Below are 15,301 nucleotides of genomic sequence, written 5' to 3' on the forward strand. Positions count from 1 at the left end.
TAATGAAATAAACCACTGGAAACTTCTACATGGACAGACTCCACTAAGAAAACCAATGCAAAATAGAAATGCTGCTGTTTTAGTGTTCTCTGTCCCCAGCTGAGACACCCAAGTCAAACACATAATGCATCAGTCAGCTAGGAAGTGGGAATTTTGGCTGGCCAGGATTGGGCTCCCTGACCTCAGGAGGCATTTCCTGTGGTGAACCTTCAGCAGAAACCAAAGGAGTCGTTTCTCTCAAGGAAATCTTCAGACACCCATAGCAATCTGCCAGGAAGACAGGTAGGAAGAGCCAGAGTTGCTGGCCCCAGGGACTCGCCTGCGAGCTCCATCTGGACTCAGTACAAGTACAGCCCTGTGATTTCAGGGACTGAGATGCAGCAGAGCCTGCTTGGGCTGAGATTACAAGACTGAGAATTGTTTTGCCAACACGGAGAGATGTTCTTCACAAGAAGGGCTTCTGTGAGCCCTCAGAGGCACCTACTTTGCTTCTCAGGGGACGGGGGTATTGTTTGCTAAATGTGGAGTACTGCACATAGAAAGGAAGATAATTAGAAGGAGGGGGATTTTGGCTATAACAGTTTAACTAGCACTTAAAAATAATTTGTAAGTGAGAGCTAACAGTCTGCTTCCCTGGGATCTGTCAGCAGACCGTTCCTTATTTTGGGATCAACTTAATAAAAAGTGAGAGACAGAGAAGGCAGAGCACTGTATCTGACAATGAGCAACATAATTAGTTGTAGAAGCTGATTACAACCACCCTTACATCATTTAGAAAAAGAACTACATGGTCAGGAAATGAAAACCAAATTTCTTCAGAAAAGCCAAGTCTTCATCCTCTGATGGTTTCTATCCCTCTTCACTTAACTGTATTGCCTGTTCAAAATAAGCTCTGCAAGGAACACGGATTCATTAGCTCCTGCTAGCCTAATAAATATCTGAACAAACATTTACACACAGAGTTAACCTATTGCTAAATAAAACATGGCAGCAGGGATCTGAGTGGGAGGTACTTCTGGAGCAGAACTGGCTTACCATGACAGTGAAAGGACTGTTGGGAATGTCCACCCCACCAAAGCGGACATAAATCACATAGGTTCCTGGTTTGGCAGCAGTGTAGAAGATATCATAAGTCCCGTCCTCATTTTCAACAACATCTGCTTCAGCTTCTGTCCCATCTGGCGTGAGGACGGTACACGTCACTTTTCCCTTCCCTGCTGATTTGGCGTCTACCACAAAACCAACCTCCTCACCAGTCTTCACAGTGGGTGCAATTCCAGGACCTACAAAGCAATTTTAATTACAGAAAGTGTTCACAAGACAGTTTTCCCAGGCAGATCGCCTGTGAGGTGCCTGGGGAGTATGGTATCAAGACACTGGTCCCAGGAAACCACAGATGTGGTTTTAGGAGCAGATGTACAACAAGGGACATTTGTAAAACTGGTCAGCACAGTGGTATGCTAGAGCTGGCTACCAGTTCTTCTCCCCTGCAATCAGAGAGGCGGGATGGGAACAGAGAGGAAAAAAGCTAAGTTTGAAGAAAGTAATGCCTTAACCCATACTCTTATCATCCTACTCCTTTATGCAGAGCCAAAGGCACTTTCTTCTGCCAGCAACTCAGCTGCACTGCTTTAACATAAACCTCCCTATCTAAGCAGCTATAAAAGGGCACAGTAGCAGCCATGGCCACATTTTCTCCACCATTATCCACATATGATTTTCCACTGTTCTGCCACACATCACAAAAAAAGAACATCATGCAACAATGCCAAAATTGTAGCAATCAGATCTAGCTTGAAGAACACTGTGTTTAAATGAGAACTATTATGTCTTATTTGCAGTAGTACATATTGAATACTCCTGCTTCTGATCCTCTCTTGTTACCAGGTAAATGGCTCATTTTGAACTGGCAACAAACCTGCTGGTTTAATACACTGGCAGTATTCCAGCACTTACTCCTACGGTGATTGTATTTCAGCTTTACAGCACTGAATCAGAAGCACTTCTTGGAAATGGGAAATTTTAGCTGGCATCTGGCAGTAATCTCCATCTCAGTTACTTTCAATAGTTCGTGACTTGAGTTACTTTGAAGAGTATCAGATTTACTCATTAAGGGATCTTTTAAACAAATTTTGAGGCAAAGAGGATATCTCCTTTTTTCTTCCATTGTGTCAGGAATGTATTTCTGTTTAAAACAACTTGATAGCAGCTAGCTCACGGACAGGCTTCAGGTGCACTCTAACTGCACAATGCCTAGCTCCAGCACAACGTCCACACACTCTCACAGGTCAACAACAACAGATTAGGTTTCCCTGGTCAATTTGGCCTTGCCTAGTTTATTTATTTAATCTACAATCAAGGGACTTAATGTTCAGTGGTATTCTTGTAACTCGTTCCTGTCACTTCTGCTCCCTGCCACAGCTTCCTGGGAGGTGAGCACGCCACGGTGACCAGTCCAAAGCCACGTGATAACACCCATCCTTAAAACCTGTGTGCTCCTACAGCAAAAAATCTGGAGTCCCCTACACCAAGGCAATTATTTTTTCAGTCATAGTAATATCTTATCTTTAGGTTCTCTCCTTCTCAAAATCCTGTTCAGACCCAGGCCAATCTCGACCAGACAGAAAAGCAGCAGAAAACTTCACTAACAACACCTACCCTGAACAGGCTTTGCACATGACCAACTATTTACATCCTCAGAATTAATTCTGTTGTAGCTTGCAATGAAAAGCTTCTTGGAATGCTCACTGTGCAAGGAACATGATGCAGTGGACACACACATATGTGCTATTTTTAAATCAACCTCACTGAAGTTCTCAGCTAGATTTATTGATGCCAAAATAAGCATCAGACAGTTGCATCTGGCTGTTTATAACATCCCAGGCAGTCTGACAGATTTTGCTAGAGGCTGCAAGAGATCCCTGCTCACCCACAGGGTGGACACTTCTTTATCTTTAGGAACACCCCTTCTGTAAGAGCAGCCAGACTACACAAGCCTCAAGCATGTCTTCTACACCCATCACATCTACTGTACCATGCTCAGAAGGCAGCTTTACACCCAGAATAAACAACAGCAAATAGAGGAGTTGAACACTCACCTGTGGCCAAACACTTGCTGGCATCCCCAGCTGGAGATGCCCGGATCCTATAGGGGGAGGCCGGGATATCATCTCCACCATACTTCACGCCAATCGTATAGCGACCAGTTTTGTCAGGGACATAGGTGACCGTGTAAGTGCCATCCTTGTTGTCATGAATGTCCACTCTCTTGGGTTTGCCCTCTTGGTCCTGAGGAATGCAAACTGCAAGATTAACCACTACGAAGGTTTTGAATTTCCTTAGCTGGACATCAAATCTGTTCACAACCATACTTAGGTGGTCTCAAACAGATACAGAACTGCAGCTTTTTGAAGTTTAAAGATATTTTGCTCAAAGACTTTGTAACAAAAACAGAGCATTAGGAGCAGAAAAACATCAGACCACTATAAAATAATCACTACTGTCATTAACTAATCTTTGGTTGATATGAAAATGTTTGTAAGACCAGCAAGCCATTTTAATGAACTTTATATTAATTGTAAGAAGTTCATGCTGAGGCACAAAAGGGCAGTCACGCTGTGCAGCTCTGTCCTGAGTAAGCACTAAGTAGCCTTGGGCAACTGCCCCCTGAAAGGTCTGAGGTCGGGGGAAGCATTACTGGAGTCTGCTCTCAACCCTCCTGCATCAGGCATCTAGCTGCTGGCACACTGCAAAGTCTACAGTTAAAAACAGGTCTATGCAGCCCCTTCAACTACCTTTTCTCATCAGCTGCAAAGCACAAAACATTTCAGAAAGTCTTCCATGCCTGCTTATAGGGAATCACATGTTGACTCAGTTTTGTATTTTATGACTTAATGCTGCCTAGGGTACAGTATAAGCTGCAAAGGACTTCAGATTTTAGGTACAGCACAAAAGAGCTTACTTCTTTCAGGAAGGCTTGTGAAACATTTGATGTTCCACAGCTCAGAATAAGAAGCAAACAAATGCTGCCAGAAGGATCACCTAATGCACTTCTACCACACAGGACTTGTGGAACTTGATCTTCAAAGCCCCAGCCAGGCTGGGAGCTCTGATAAGCATTTTGGATCCTTTAAGAGCACACTTGCACACCAGAATTAATGGCAACTGCTTTGGTGCACCTGAGCAGGCATTGAGACAGGACAGGAGCAAGAATGCAGAAGGGCAAGTACAACCAGGCATGCAATGACCTAGGCATCCCACAGCTCAGCTATGTGCTTTATGGTCCACTAACCAGACACCTTTTTGCTGAGGCCACAGAGTCCAGGTATCAGAAACTTCAGAAAGAGTAGTAACAAAGATAAATCAAAACATTCCTGCAGTATCTCCTTAAGCAGCTTATGACTTCTGGCAACCTTGAGGGATACGTGTGTGGTAATTTATCATAACATGATGCTCATTATCGCACGACCTTGCTGAACACTGCTAGAAGACAGTCTCCATTTCAAATGCCAGTATTTTCATAATTTTACAAGAAATTACTTATCTCATTCTGGGCATTTGCAGAGTGTAAGGTTAGGCAAGAGCCAAACAGAGCATATCTGATGACTTTAAGACAGAAGTTTCACAAAAGCACCCTCAAATGCAGAGTGCAGGACTTTCCTGTACCAGACCTTAGTGTCCAGTCAGCAACCCAGTCTCCAGGACATTGGGTATGTTAGGATAAAACTGTGGACACTTCTGAAAGGAGAGACTCATGCCACCTAGGAAACATGTTTCCTGTCCTGCTTGGTTTTGTTACTTACCGTGATCTGTACAGCCAGAAGTCCCTGCCCAGCATCCTTAGCATCCACAGCAAACTCCACAGGCAGGCTGGCTAGAATGCCATAGGAACTGAGCCCTGGACCACTCGCTGTCACTTTACTGGCATCATACGTAGGAAGCACCTTCACCTTGAAGGGACTTAAAGAGCAACCCATTATTTTCCCTCCTCCCAAGTCAATGGCTGACAGTTGCTGCAGTACGTGCTATAAGCCCTCTTACACTGTCTGCTGCAGGTGCAGTGGGCTCAAAACACCCCTGAACCCTGAAGTCATGCAAGGAGCTGCACTGGTTAAATAGAAAGGACCACAGCCAGTCCTTAAATGGTGCTTATGTGCTGGAGAACACCACTGGATTGTTAATTTTTCAGTTCTCCAAAGTTTCTCTTTTCGCCTTACCTTCGAGGAATCTCTTCATCAGCATATTTGACAGTGATCATGTAGGGTCCCTCCTGCATAGGGGTGTACACCACCGTGTGGGTGCCATCTCCATTGTCTACCACATTGACAGGTCCCACAACTCCTAAAAAAGCAACACATTTTTTTCTCAGCTATGCTATTAAAATACAGTCATTTGCTGCACAAAGCTACAAGATGGACTGCTTATTTATAACAAATTTCAATTTTTTTTATGAAAGCAACAGGCATGGATCAATGATCAGTTTCCCTTATTTTATATTCAAAGACATTGACTTAAAATAGATTTTTTTTATCCACTGCTCTCTGGGCTCCCATCTTCTTGCTGTAAACAAAAGCTAGCATGAAAATACTGGAGAAAGATTTGGCTTTTGGTACAGTCTAGGTCAAGAGCAATTGCTAAAAGTGCATTGAAGATCTTTCAAGACAGAAAATGAGTAATGCTTGAAATTGTCTGAACTGTCATTTACAAGATTACTTATTATTACTGGGATTCACTGCACAGAATTGAGCTCTAAAGCCAGTTGGTGTGTAGCAGTCACCAGCTTGAGTCTTTCACAATCAGGTGTTTAGAAAAGCAGGCTTGCTGCCTAGGCAAGAACACCCTGCAAGCTGCCAAAGACCTGAGAAAGCAGGATCAATTATTTCAATTTGCATTAAGCTAAATCTACAACAGATCAACAGATTATTTGACATATCAGTTCAGATCAACACACAAAGCAGTCTACAATTACAAGTTGGCTTTAAAACACAGAAAGGATTAGTAGTAAAGCAAGCACAAAAGAAATGTATAGAGCTGCCATGCACAGCCTAAAAGCAACACCGTTGGTTCCCACTCCCTCCTGCAGATGATTCTTGCTGTTGCCAACCGGATTTCCAAGAACCAGAACTGCCAGTAGTTAGTGAGAGTTCAAACCTGTCTCAGAGTCACCCTTTGGACCACCTTTAAAGAAATCCGAAATTGCTTTCAATGGGGAGCGCCATCCCTGGGAATCCGTCTCATCCGCTAGAATTAAAGAAGTGTTACCTGCAGGGCACTTGCACAGCAAGACCTGACGCTCCAGTGGGAGGGCAGCTTTCACCTCCCAGCAAGGTGAGACTTGCAGCCAACAGGTGCTCACTGACAGGATACTGTGCCACTGAGACACAGCTTTCTAGGTTAATGCAAGCACCATTAATGCTATCACTCAAAGGGCCCTGCTGTTCTCTGGGGACCACTGAGCAATTTCACCATGATTCAGAGACTCCTACAACCCACTGACTCAGGTTTCCCAAGTCACTGTCCACACATTAGACTTTGGATTTACTTTTTGATATCTAAAACTTAATGCACAATCGTTCACTGGTGATGGTTACTCACATCACTTCTCCCAGCCCTGCAGATTACGCTAAAGCCATCAAAGACACTGTCCAAAGCAGCACTGCCTAGGACACACTCTCCTGTCACAGCATGACGTGGGTCAGCTGCCAGATGAACAGGAGCAGAGGGAAATGCTCATTCAAGTGGCATTGCCACCTTTGCAAGCTGGGCCAGGACCATGTTACCTGCCCAAACACAATTATGGGCACAGCCAGATGGAATACTTTGGTTCTTACCTCTGGGTCCTGTCACCACCACTTCAAGAGGCGCTATTCCTGCCTTGCTGGTGTCTACAGTGAAGGACTGGGGGATTTTGGCTCGAACAGCTGTACCCAGACCTGGTCCTGCTATCTTCACCTTGCTGGGATCCACAACATCCTTTACAGGAACCTTGAAAGGACTGCCTGGAAGATGACACGGTAAGTGTTAAACACCACAAGGTTAACAGTTACAGAGAACAAAAGGTCTTTTTTCTCTACCTTTCCTTAGGCTTTTTTATTACTATCCCTCTGCTGCAGGCAGGAATTGCAACCCCACAGCCTCCACACTATCCCTCTGCTTCTGCAAAAGCCAGAAGTGTAATGATGGTGCTTCTACAGTTTCACAGAATTGGTGTCAACCTTCTGTGACCTATCTACTTCTCACACCTCAGAAAAAAAAAAAAACAAACATGAAAGAAACCAGAAGTGCAAATGAAGCATCATGGAGGCAATACATTTCCTTGTATCTTACTGTGTTCAGTATGTCAACAAAGAGAATGGGAACAACAGGAAACATCCCTTCTTACTGCAGAACAGGATCCTTAATGCATCCACATACCAAAGGGCTATTTTCATGACCTAAAGTATTACACACCACTTGTATATAATACCAGTTATTTGTCAAGGGTTAGTGTTCCTTTTCCTGTTCCACTCATTTGTACCCATCTGAGCAAATGCCACTGCCTTTTCTGCCTGAATTCTGAAGAAAAGCAGAAAGCCAAAATCACATCAACATCCCACAGCACAAGGGAGATGCAGCCAACTGAGAACTCTTGAGTCCATAGTTTGACTTCATCTCTCTTCTGAAAGCCACTGAGCAAGAGCTCTTACCAGGAATATGCTCTCCCCCATAAGTGATGTTAACATCGTAATCTCCTGGAACATAAGGAATATACTCGGCACTGCAGCTCCCATCTTTGTTATCTTTACAGCTAATTTTAGATTCTGAAGGTCCTTCAACAGTTATTCCAAGGCCACCAATTCCTGCCCCTCTGCAAGACAGAAACACATTGTTAGAATCGCCTGCTTCTAAAGCAGCTTTGTAGCCTTCACATGCTCTGGCTGCATTTTCATTCTTTTTGGAAATGTGGTATCCTGACTTCCAATGTTCAGCCTTCAGCATGTGCTGCCATGCAAAGCTGTGTCAGCATTGCCTCACTCAAATTTCCCAAGAATTTTCTTTCAGTAGCTATCAATCCCTAATGTCAAATGTTTGCAGAGCAGAGTGGATGATGAGGTAGCACACGCAGTCATCAGCTGGACACAGCTTGGCCTTTTTATAAATATATGTATTGAGTTTAGCATCCTGCATTGCACACACCACTACACTCCTCCCCCTCCTCAGATATTCCTTCAAGATCAAACAGGCCCCATCACCTGGTGACAACTGAAAAGGCATTGGGCTGATTTGTGAAAGCTTCTGTAAGTCCAGGTCCTTGTGCCTTCACACGTGATGGATGGCAGCCCTCTGCGACATTCACTCTGAAGGGACTATTTGGCACAGGCACACCGTCATACGTCACGCTGACTGTGTGCGGACCTGTTAAACAGAGGCAAACAGTTCCTGAATTCCCAAAAACTGCTCATGACTTAACATAACTCTACAAGATGCTACAGACTTAAATGTCAGTATATGGATAAGTTTCCTCCTGCATTTCACAAGACTTCACCAGTGTTTTGTAACTGAGATTCCATCTACAAACTGTTCTTCTAAAGACAAGTTACCAGAAAAGCCAGTTCTTCAAGTTAAAATAGAGCTACTTCCTGCAGAATTAGCTCCTCTACTGGCAGACCTCTTGCAAAGATGCCAACAAGTTACTGGCAGACCTCAGGGGTTTGCCAAATGAAAGTAGTAGAAGAGCTGCTTGCTCTTGGTTTTCCCCTTTCAAGTAAAAGAAAACAAGCCCCAAGGTTACCCTTTTCAAATGGCGTGTACTCCACTGAATATGTTCCATCCGCGTTGTCTTGGATGAGACAGTCTGTGGGGGAGCCAGATGGGCTCGTGATCTGTGTCCTGATGTGGTCACCACCAGCCTTTGTTAGAGGTCGAGCATCCACAGTGAACTCAGTTGTAGCTTCTCGGAAGACATCTACAGGAAATGTTTTGAAGAGTCACTTCAAGAAGTGCAACATATTCCAACAACAAAACATTTGGTGAAGCAGCATGATAAACAGCTTGTTTGGGAACATGAGACTGCAGTCTGTCCAAGGATCACCATGGAAACATGCACAGCTTTTACAACTTTCAATGCTCAGAATACATGGAAAGGACGGCAAGTCCTATAAATTCAATAATAACAGTTAGTCTCACCTTTTCCTTCGACTCCTGGCCCAAACACTTTAACTCTGCTTGTGTCCACAGCTGGCTCCACTTTGACCCGGGCTGGGAATTTAGGCACTTGCTCTCCTCCGTATCTCATCTTGATTGTGTACATGCCAGCTGAGAGTGGCACGTAGGTAACGACATAGGTCCCGTCTTTGTTATCATCGATCTGGACCTCAGCTTTGGAACCAGTATCTGACACCATGTCCACCCGCAGGTCCCCAGGACCCGCTTCCGTGCAGTCGACATTTAGCAGCCCTGCCTCGCCTACTTTACCACGCTCCAGACCTGGGCCTGTGGCAATGACTTTAGACACATCAAATGGCATTTCTATATCTGCCTTAAAGGGTGAACCAGGAATGTGAACTTCTTCAAAGAGGATGTTTACAAAATACTCTCCAGGCTTCGTAGGCAGGTAGGAGACAGAGCAGGTTCCATCGCCGTTGTCCGAACATTCAATTTTAGCTTCGCATGGGCCTTCCACTGTCAAACCCAAACCTCCAGTTCCTGCCCCTTTGGTATCTATTGTAAATTGGGCTGGTTTTCCAACAAGACCCCCTCGAAGACCTGGACCATGAGCTTTTACCTAAAAGAGAATATGCAGTTGAGCTAAATGGCCTTTTCCATGTTATTGCCAGAAGATTTCCTAGTTACACTTGCTTGTATGTGGGACTTGATTAACAGGCTCTTAAAAATACACAGAAGGCACTGTCTCCTTTGCCACTCAGCCCAATTTTACTGTAAAGCTGGTACTTCTCCTCCAAAGATGTTTCTAGGCAAGGATATTTATAATCTTACCATAGCTGTTTCTATACAGCCATGGGAAATAAAAGGTGGAAATGTTAAAATATTTGATGGTTGTACACATGTTTTTCTTGAAATATACTTCCTTAGAAAAACAGCATCTTAATACATCAGCAATGCTTATCAGAAAGACTTCTATTAAACTAGGAGCAATACTTAAATTTGCCACACTAAACAGGATATTTGCCATATTTCTGATTATTTTTTTCATATACAGTGTTGCAGGAATGAATTCTACAAGTCATGGAGGCTGCAAAAGGAATCACTGAGCATTCTGAGTAAGGATGTTCCTGGGTGTGTTTTGGCCAAGACCAAGCCAAGTCTCATGCAGTAGCCCACAATTTCAGGTATCAGTTGCTGCTACAGCCCTATACTGTTCACTTACCTTGGAAGGGTCTGGAGGTAATGTGGCCTCCACAGTGTAGGGGCTCCCTGGGATTGGGTTGCCATCATAACTCACATCCACCACATAGAGTCCTTCTTCCCGTGGGATATATTTTGCAGTGCTGCACTCCTTACCCAGAACTGGTTCCACCAGACATGGCACAGCTTTCCTCATAGGACTGGAAATATTAACCTCCAGTTTACCTTGCCCACCAGCTCCTTTGGTATCAATTACAAATTCCTGATCCTTCCCTACTTCCACTCCTGAAAAAGACAAAACCCATGTTACATTACGTACTTAACACCAGACAGCAGTCCAAAGAATCTCCCATGCACATATCACTGGCAGAGCCCTACCCAGTCTGCATTCCTCTGCAGGCAAAAAAACCCTCCCAAGCCAAACAACAAAAAACCCCAAGCTAAACCAAATGCTTTGGTTAATTGACATTACAAATCTACAGGAGAAAACAAGCCTGTAAGGTGTGGTCTGATAGTATCACAGGCTCATTTCAGGAAAGCAACAGTATTTCACAGCTTTAAGTTCTTCCACTTTTGGAAAACAAAAAGGCTGTATGAATGACACTGTGCATTGCAAGAGTTTGATACATTTGAACAGCCATCTAGCCCTCAGGGAAACAGATTTCATCAGTGAGTGTTCAGCCTGGTGAAGCATCCAGCTCTATTCACCACAAATGACCAAACTCCAAACACATGTTTTCTCCACAGTACTATGTAATCTTAGCAAAAAAGAAAAGAAAAGAAAAAAAAAAAAAAAAAAAAAAAAAAAAAAAAAAAAAAAAAAAAAAAAGAGAGAATTCTAAGTTGAAATTCGGCCTTCAAGAGGACCACCTAAATAAGTGTGGTCAAGTTATAAAGTTGGATCTGGTTGCTCCTCAGCTGTAGCAAGTTAAAAAGGAGATTGTTTTGCCTGCTTCTGTTCCAGCAGGACATGCTGGCTATCACCCAGACTCCAGAGACCCTTCAGAGGCTTCCAACCCACAGGTACTTACTGTTTTCCAGTCCATTGACTATAACTTTGCTTAGGTCTAGAGGAGCAGCAACGCCCACTGTGAAAGGGCTTTTAGGGATAGGATCACCACCGTAAGTTACCAAAACCTTCATTGGGCCCTAGTTGGAGAATTTACACGTTAGCTCAGTTCCCCACTTCACACAGACACACCAACATCTAAGCAGTACATAACCACATCAACTAATCTATTTTATCTGGCCACAGTCAAACTTACTGATTTATGGACATTAAAGCTCACACCAGTGCAGCCCTTCAAAGCACTAATAGTTTTTATTTAATACAGGAAGAGCAAAAAAGACAGTTGCTCCCAACACTTAATTAGACTATATTCAAGCTGCCTGGCAAAGCCTTCAGCTCAGGCTGGCTCCCACCCCCCCGGCGCTCAGACCCAACAGCCGAATGAACGTCCCACTGCTCCAGACCAGGTATCCCCTTCCACCACATGGAGAGGCCAAAGCTAAGACTGCAAAGAGGCCATATTATTACAGCATCTGAAATACCAGGGGTTTAAGCTCTACAAGTCAGAAAGATTAATGCTCTTGTGTATTTTGGCTGGAATGCTGCACAGCCATGGCAAGCTCCAGCCCATGATGTGTGTTCCTTTTATTCTCTCCTACCGCAGTCCATATTTTAGCTATAGTCACTGTTTGCTTACTTTTCACTCTTGGCTGATTCTGCTCCCAAGTGAAATAATCATGGATATTTCATGCAAGCTAGTGAATAGCTTCCATGATTATTTTTGGTTGTTTTTAGAAAACACACACACGGGTAGCTGTAGCAACACCACAAGATAGATAAGACCAAATAAACAGCATTAAACCAAGGCTACTCTGCAACTGATGCTGCCCCTCAGGAATTTAACTACCTACTCCATCCTTCCCCTGCTCTGAGGAGTCCACAGTCCCATTCATTAGCTACTGCTTAGGAACCTGAAAAGGACAGGGTCCAGGAAAGACCAGTATGCTCACAGCATGGAGAGACAACAAGGCTACTCTAATTACTGAGCAGCCTATTTTCATATCTTAACCACTGCTCTCCTGCCACTGCTATCCACAAGCATCTCCTGTAAGCCCACAGTGCTTCCATGACCCATGGTACTTCTGCAGATGGAAGACTCAAGTGGAAAACCTGCTTTGGGCATCCTGGCTTGTTTCACCAGTGATTTTCAGGTGAAGCACAGAAATCTGGTACTGCTCGTGAATGCATGGAGTACAGAGGAGTGCTCCCTTCTGCATACCAACCCTGACTAAACAAGCCAAAGCCTCTCCAAACAGGCACGCCAGCCACATCCTGAGATCATGCAACTGCTTTATCGAAAAACAAACGCTAGCTCTATGGTGCTCCCAAGAATTCCAAACCAGCATTATCAGTCAAATAATACTGCAGTCTTCTTTATCAGTTCACTTCTAAATAGCTGCACTCAAGGAAGCTGGGGCAGATGACCGAGTAGTACATTTGGTTGTTCAGGAGAACAAGAGTAGCAAAATACTTTAATCTCAGCACCAGAGCACCTACATCCTCAGAAATACGAGATTCATGCATTCTGGTGTTTAGTGGCCCCTTACAAACATACAAGTACAGTGTAAGGAAAAATATTTCTAGTTATTAGGAGCTTCCACTTTCAGCTTTTTAATGGTGTTGCTAGAAAGGCACCAACTTCATCACTTGCCTACTGGAAACTAGTGCACAGTCATCCAAACTCTTCTTTTTGTCCCTGCTCTGGTTTGCACTCCAGCTCCTTTGACAGCAGCAGCCTGCTGACAGGCAGCACACCACAACCTCAGCTCTGCAGGACTGCAGCAGCTGGGGCAGCAGTCAGCTCCATTGTGGAGTCTGGGAAGGTTTGCCAACTTTCTTCTTTAACTGATAAGGTAGGGAATGATGATGTGAGCTGTGTGCTACTGTGTCAGTATCTCTCCTTGCCATAGAAAAGAAAACAGTGGCAAGCTATCAATAACTACACCAGAAAAACTGCATTACTGCTTTCCAACTCCCACTGTACTGCAGGCATTAGGGATCCTGGGGAACAAGATACCCTGGCAAGTTTTTTCTGCTTTTTCCTCTGTGCACAGGTACTAGGAAAGGAGGTCACTGCACTACAACAACACAAGTTGTTCACTCTTGTACCGCTACAGGAGTCAGACCTACCTGCTGGATGGGCGTGTACCTAATCGTGTGGGAATAGTCATAGTTGTCAATGATATCCAGATCCATCACTGCCTCTCCTGGCACTGAGCTGCTGAACTGCACATCCAGTGGTGCTTTTCCAGCTCCCTTGGTGAACACAGTGAAGTGTGTTGGTTTGCCATTTTCCACACCTAAAGAAAAATGTTAATTCTAATTTACACACAGCTCACACAGAGAAACTCTCCTCCAGAAGCATTCAGTACCAATAAAGCCCAGCCAAGCAAAACACTAAGGGAAAGGCATTGTTTGCAACTGCCTGACACCCCACCCTGCTGCTGCATCCCTGCAATGCTCAGCCAGGCTGTGACTATTCTGCTACAGCTCCTCATGATCCCATATTGGTCACACTACATGAACCCAGCTCTCACCAGTTTTGTTCAGCCCAGGTCCTTCAGCTTTCACTTTGCTGGCATCGTGTGAGGGGTCCACCTTAACTCTGAATGGGCTGGCAGGAATTTCCTGCAACAGAAACACCAAAAATAACCAGGTCACAACAGAAACTCCAAAAATAACCAGGTCACTCTACACTAGCCAAAATTAAACAGACAATAGTTTTAAGATAATTCTGCTCTAATTCCAGCATCTTAAGTAAAATTTCACCTCACTTAAAACTGCCTTACTGATTAGTGTAATTCAAAATATAGGGCAAAGTTAGCAGCTGGAAGTTTGTCTCTCTCTTTTTTATTTTTAAGGAAAACTTTTTCCCCTTATTTTTCTTGAAAAGTCACTTAGGTATTTTTCCTATAGAAGGCAGCCTTGCCCCATGGGAGACCACATTCATTATGCCAGTCCAACACATTACACAAACTTCAGTGTCCCCAACCAACTCCTCTCACTTGCATACATGCAAGTATTACCAAAGAACTTCCCTTTTTTTACATTGTTATAGAAACAGTGACCAAACCAAGCGCATGTGAGCTGATGTGGAAAGAGCCAGCAGTGAACTGGCTAATGCATGGTGATCAAAGAGCAGATAAACAGATTCTCAAAACATCAGGCTGCAAAATTAATATTACAAACCTCTCCTGCAAAAAGCACTTTAATAGTGTAGCGCCCGGCAGCAGGTGGTGAGTACTTCACTGTGAATGTATCATTAGCATTGTGGATGATGTCAAAATCTATGTCTTCTTCCTCACTGCTGACCACACGAGCATCACACTTGATTCCAACACTGACATCACCTAGGAACAACAAGTGGAGGTTTTGCTACTGGACAGCACAGACATTGCCAGCCAAACCATTCCCATTTCTAGCTGAGTCACCATGTTAACTAATGTAACAGATCAGATCACAAGTCACTGCAATGTTCTGCCTCCCAAGGTTTTTCCACTAAATAAGGAAAACCAGCATGGAACAGTACATTATCCCCTCATTGCATGACCCGTGATTCTGATACCACAGAACAGCCCAGCCTGCTTTTACCTTCTCCTGCATCCGTGCAGTCCACAGTGAAGTGGGTTGGCTCACTTGCCTTCAGGCCAGTTCTCTCTACTCCAGGTCCAAACACTTTGACTTTCTGAGGATGACTCCCTTGACCTATAAGGACCTATACAAATTCACAAGGGTCAGAATCACACATCTTTGTCACACTTGAGATCACAGCCAAGTCAGAGCATTGCTTGGAGAGGAGCTACAGGATAACAGATGCAAATGAATGGCCCCAAATCACCCAGGCTGCAGCTGGGCTGATAGAAGATCACCATGTGAGCTTGTAAAAAC

At 44.1% G+C, this 15,301-nt stretch overlaps 1 protein-coding gene across 3 annotated transcripts in view; it reads right to left on the reverse strand.

The window, feature by feature from the left end:
• The window catches only part of FLNB (filamin B), a 71,141-nt gene that overhangs the window by 17,730 nt on the left and 38,110 nt on the right, over positions 1-15,301 (reverse strand). For all 3 annotated transcript variants that reach the window (XM_053989108.1, XM_053989110.1, XM_053989107.1), the window contains exons 15-29: positions 15,005-15,128; positions 14,603-14,763; positions 13,951-14,041; positions 13,544-13,713; positions 11,376-11,493; positions 10,367-10,629; positions 9,166-9,763; positions 8,771-8,944; positions 8,232-8,394; positions 7,686-7,846; positions 6,831-6,998; positions 5,217-5,340; positions 4,803-4,959; positions 3,099-3,288; positions 1,036-1,283 (exon numbers count right to left, since the gene is read on the reverse strand). In XM_053989108.1, coding sequence (XP_053845083.1) covers positions 1,036-1,283; positions 3,099-3,288; positions 4,803-4,959; positions 5,217-5,340; positions 6,831-6,998; positions 7,686-7,846; positions 8,232-8,394; positions 8,771-8,944; positions 9,166-9,763; positions 10,367-10,629; positions 11,376-11,493; positions 13,544-13,713; positions 13,951-14,041; positions 14,603-14,763; positions 15,005-15,128 — 2,910 coding nt within the window. The remainder of the gene's footprint in view (positions 1-1,035; positions 1,284-3,098; positions 3,289-4,802; positions 4,960-5,216; positions 5,341-6,830; positions 6,999-7,685; positions 7,847-8,231; positions 8,395-8,770; positions 8,945-9,165; positions 9,764-10,366; positions 10,630-11,375; positions 11,494-13,543; positions 13,714-13,950; positions 14,042-14,602; positions 14,764-15,004; positions 15,129-15,301) is intronic.

Source organism: Vidua macroura, chromosome 13 (genome assembly GCF_024509145.1).
Source record: "Vidua macroura isolate BioBank_ID:100142 chromosome 13, ASM2450914v1, whole genome shotgun sequence".
In the NCBI taxonomy this organism is placed as follows: Eukaryota; Metazoa; Chordata; class Aves; order Passeriformes; family Viduidae; genus Vidua; species Vidua macroura.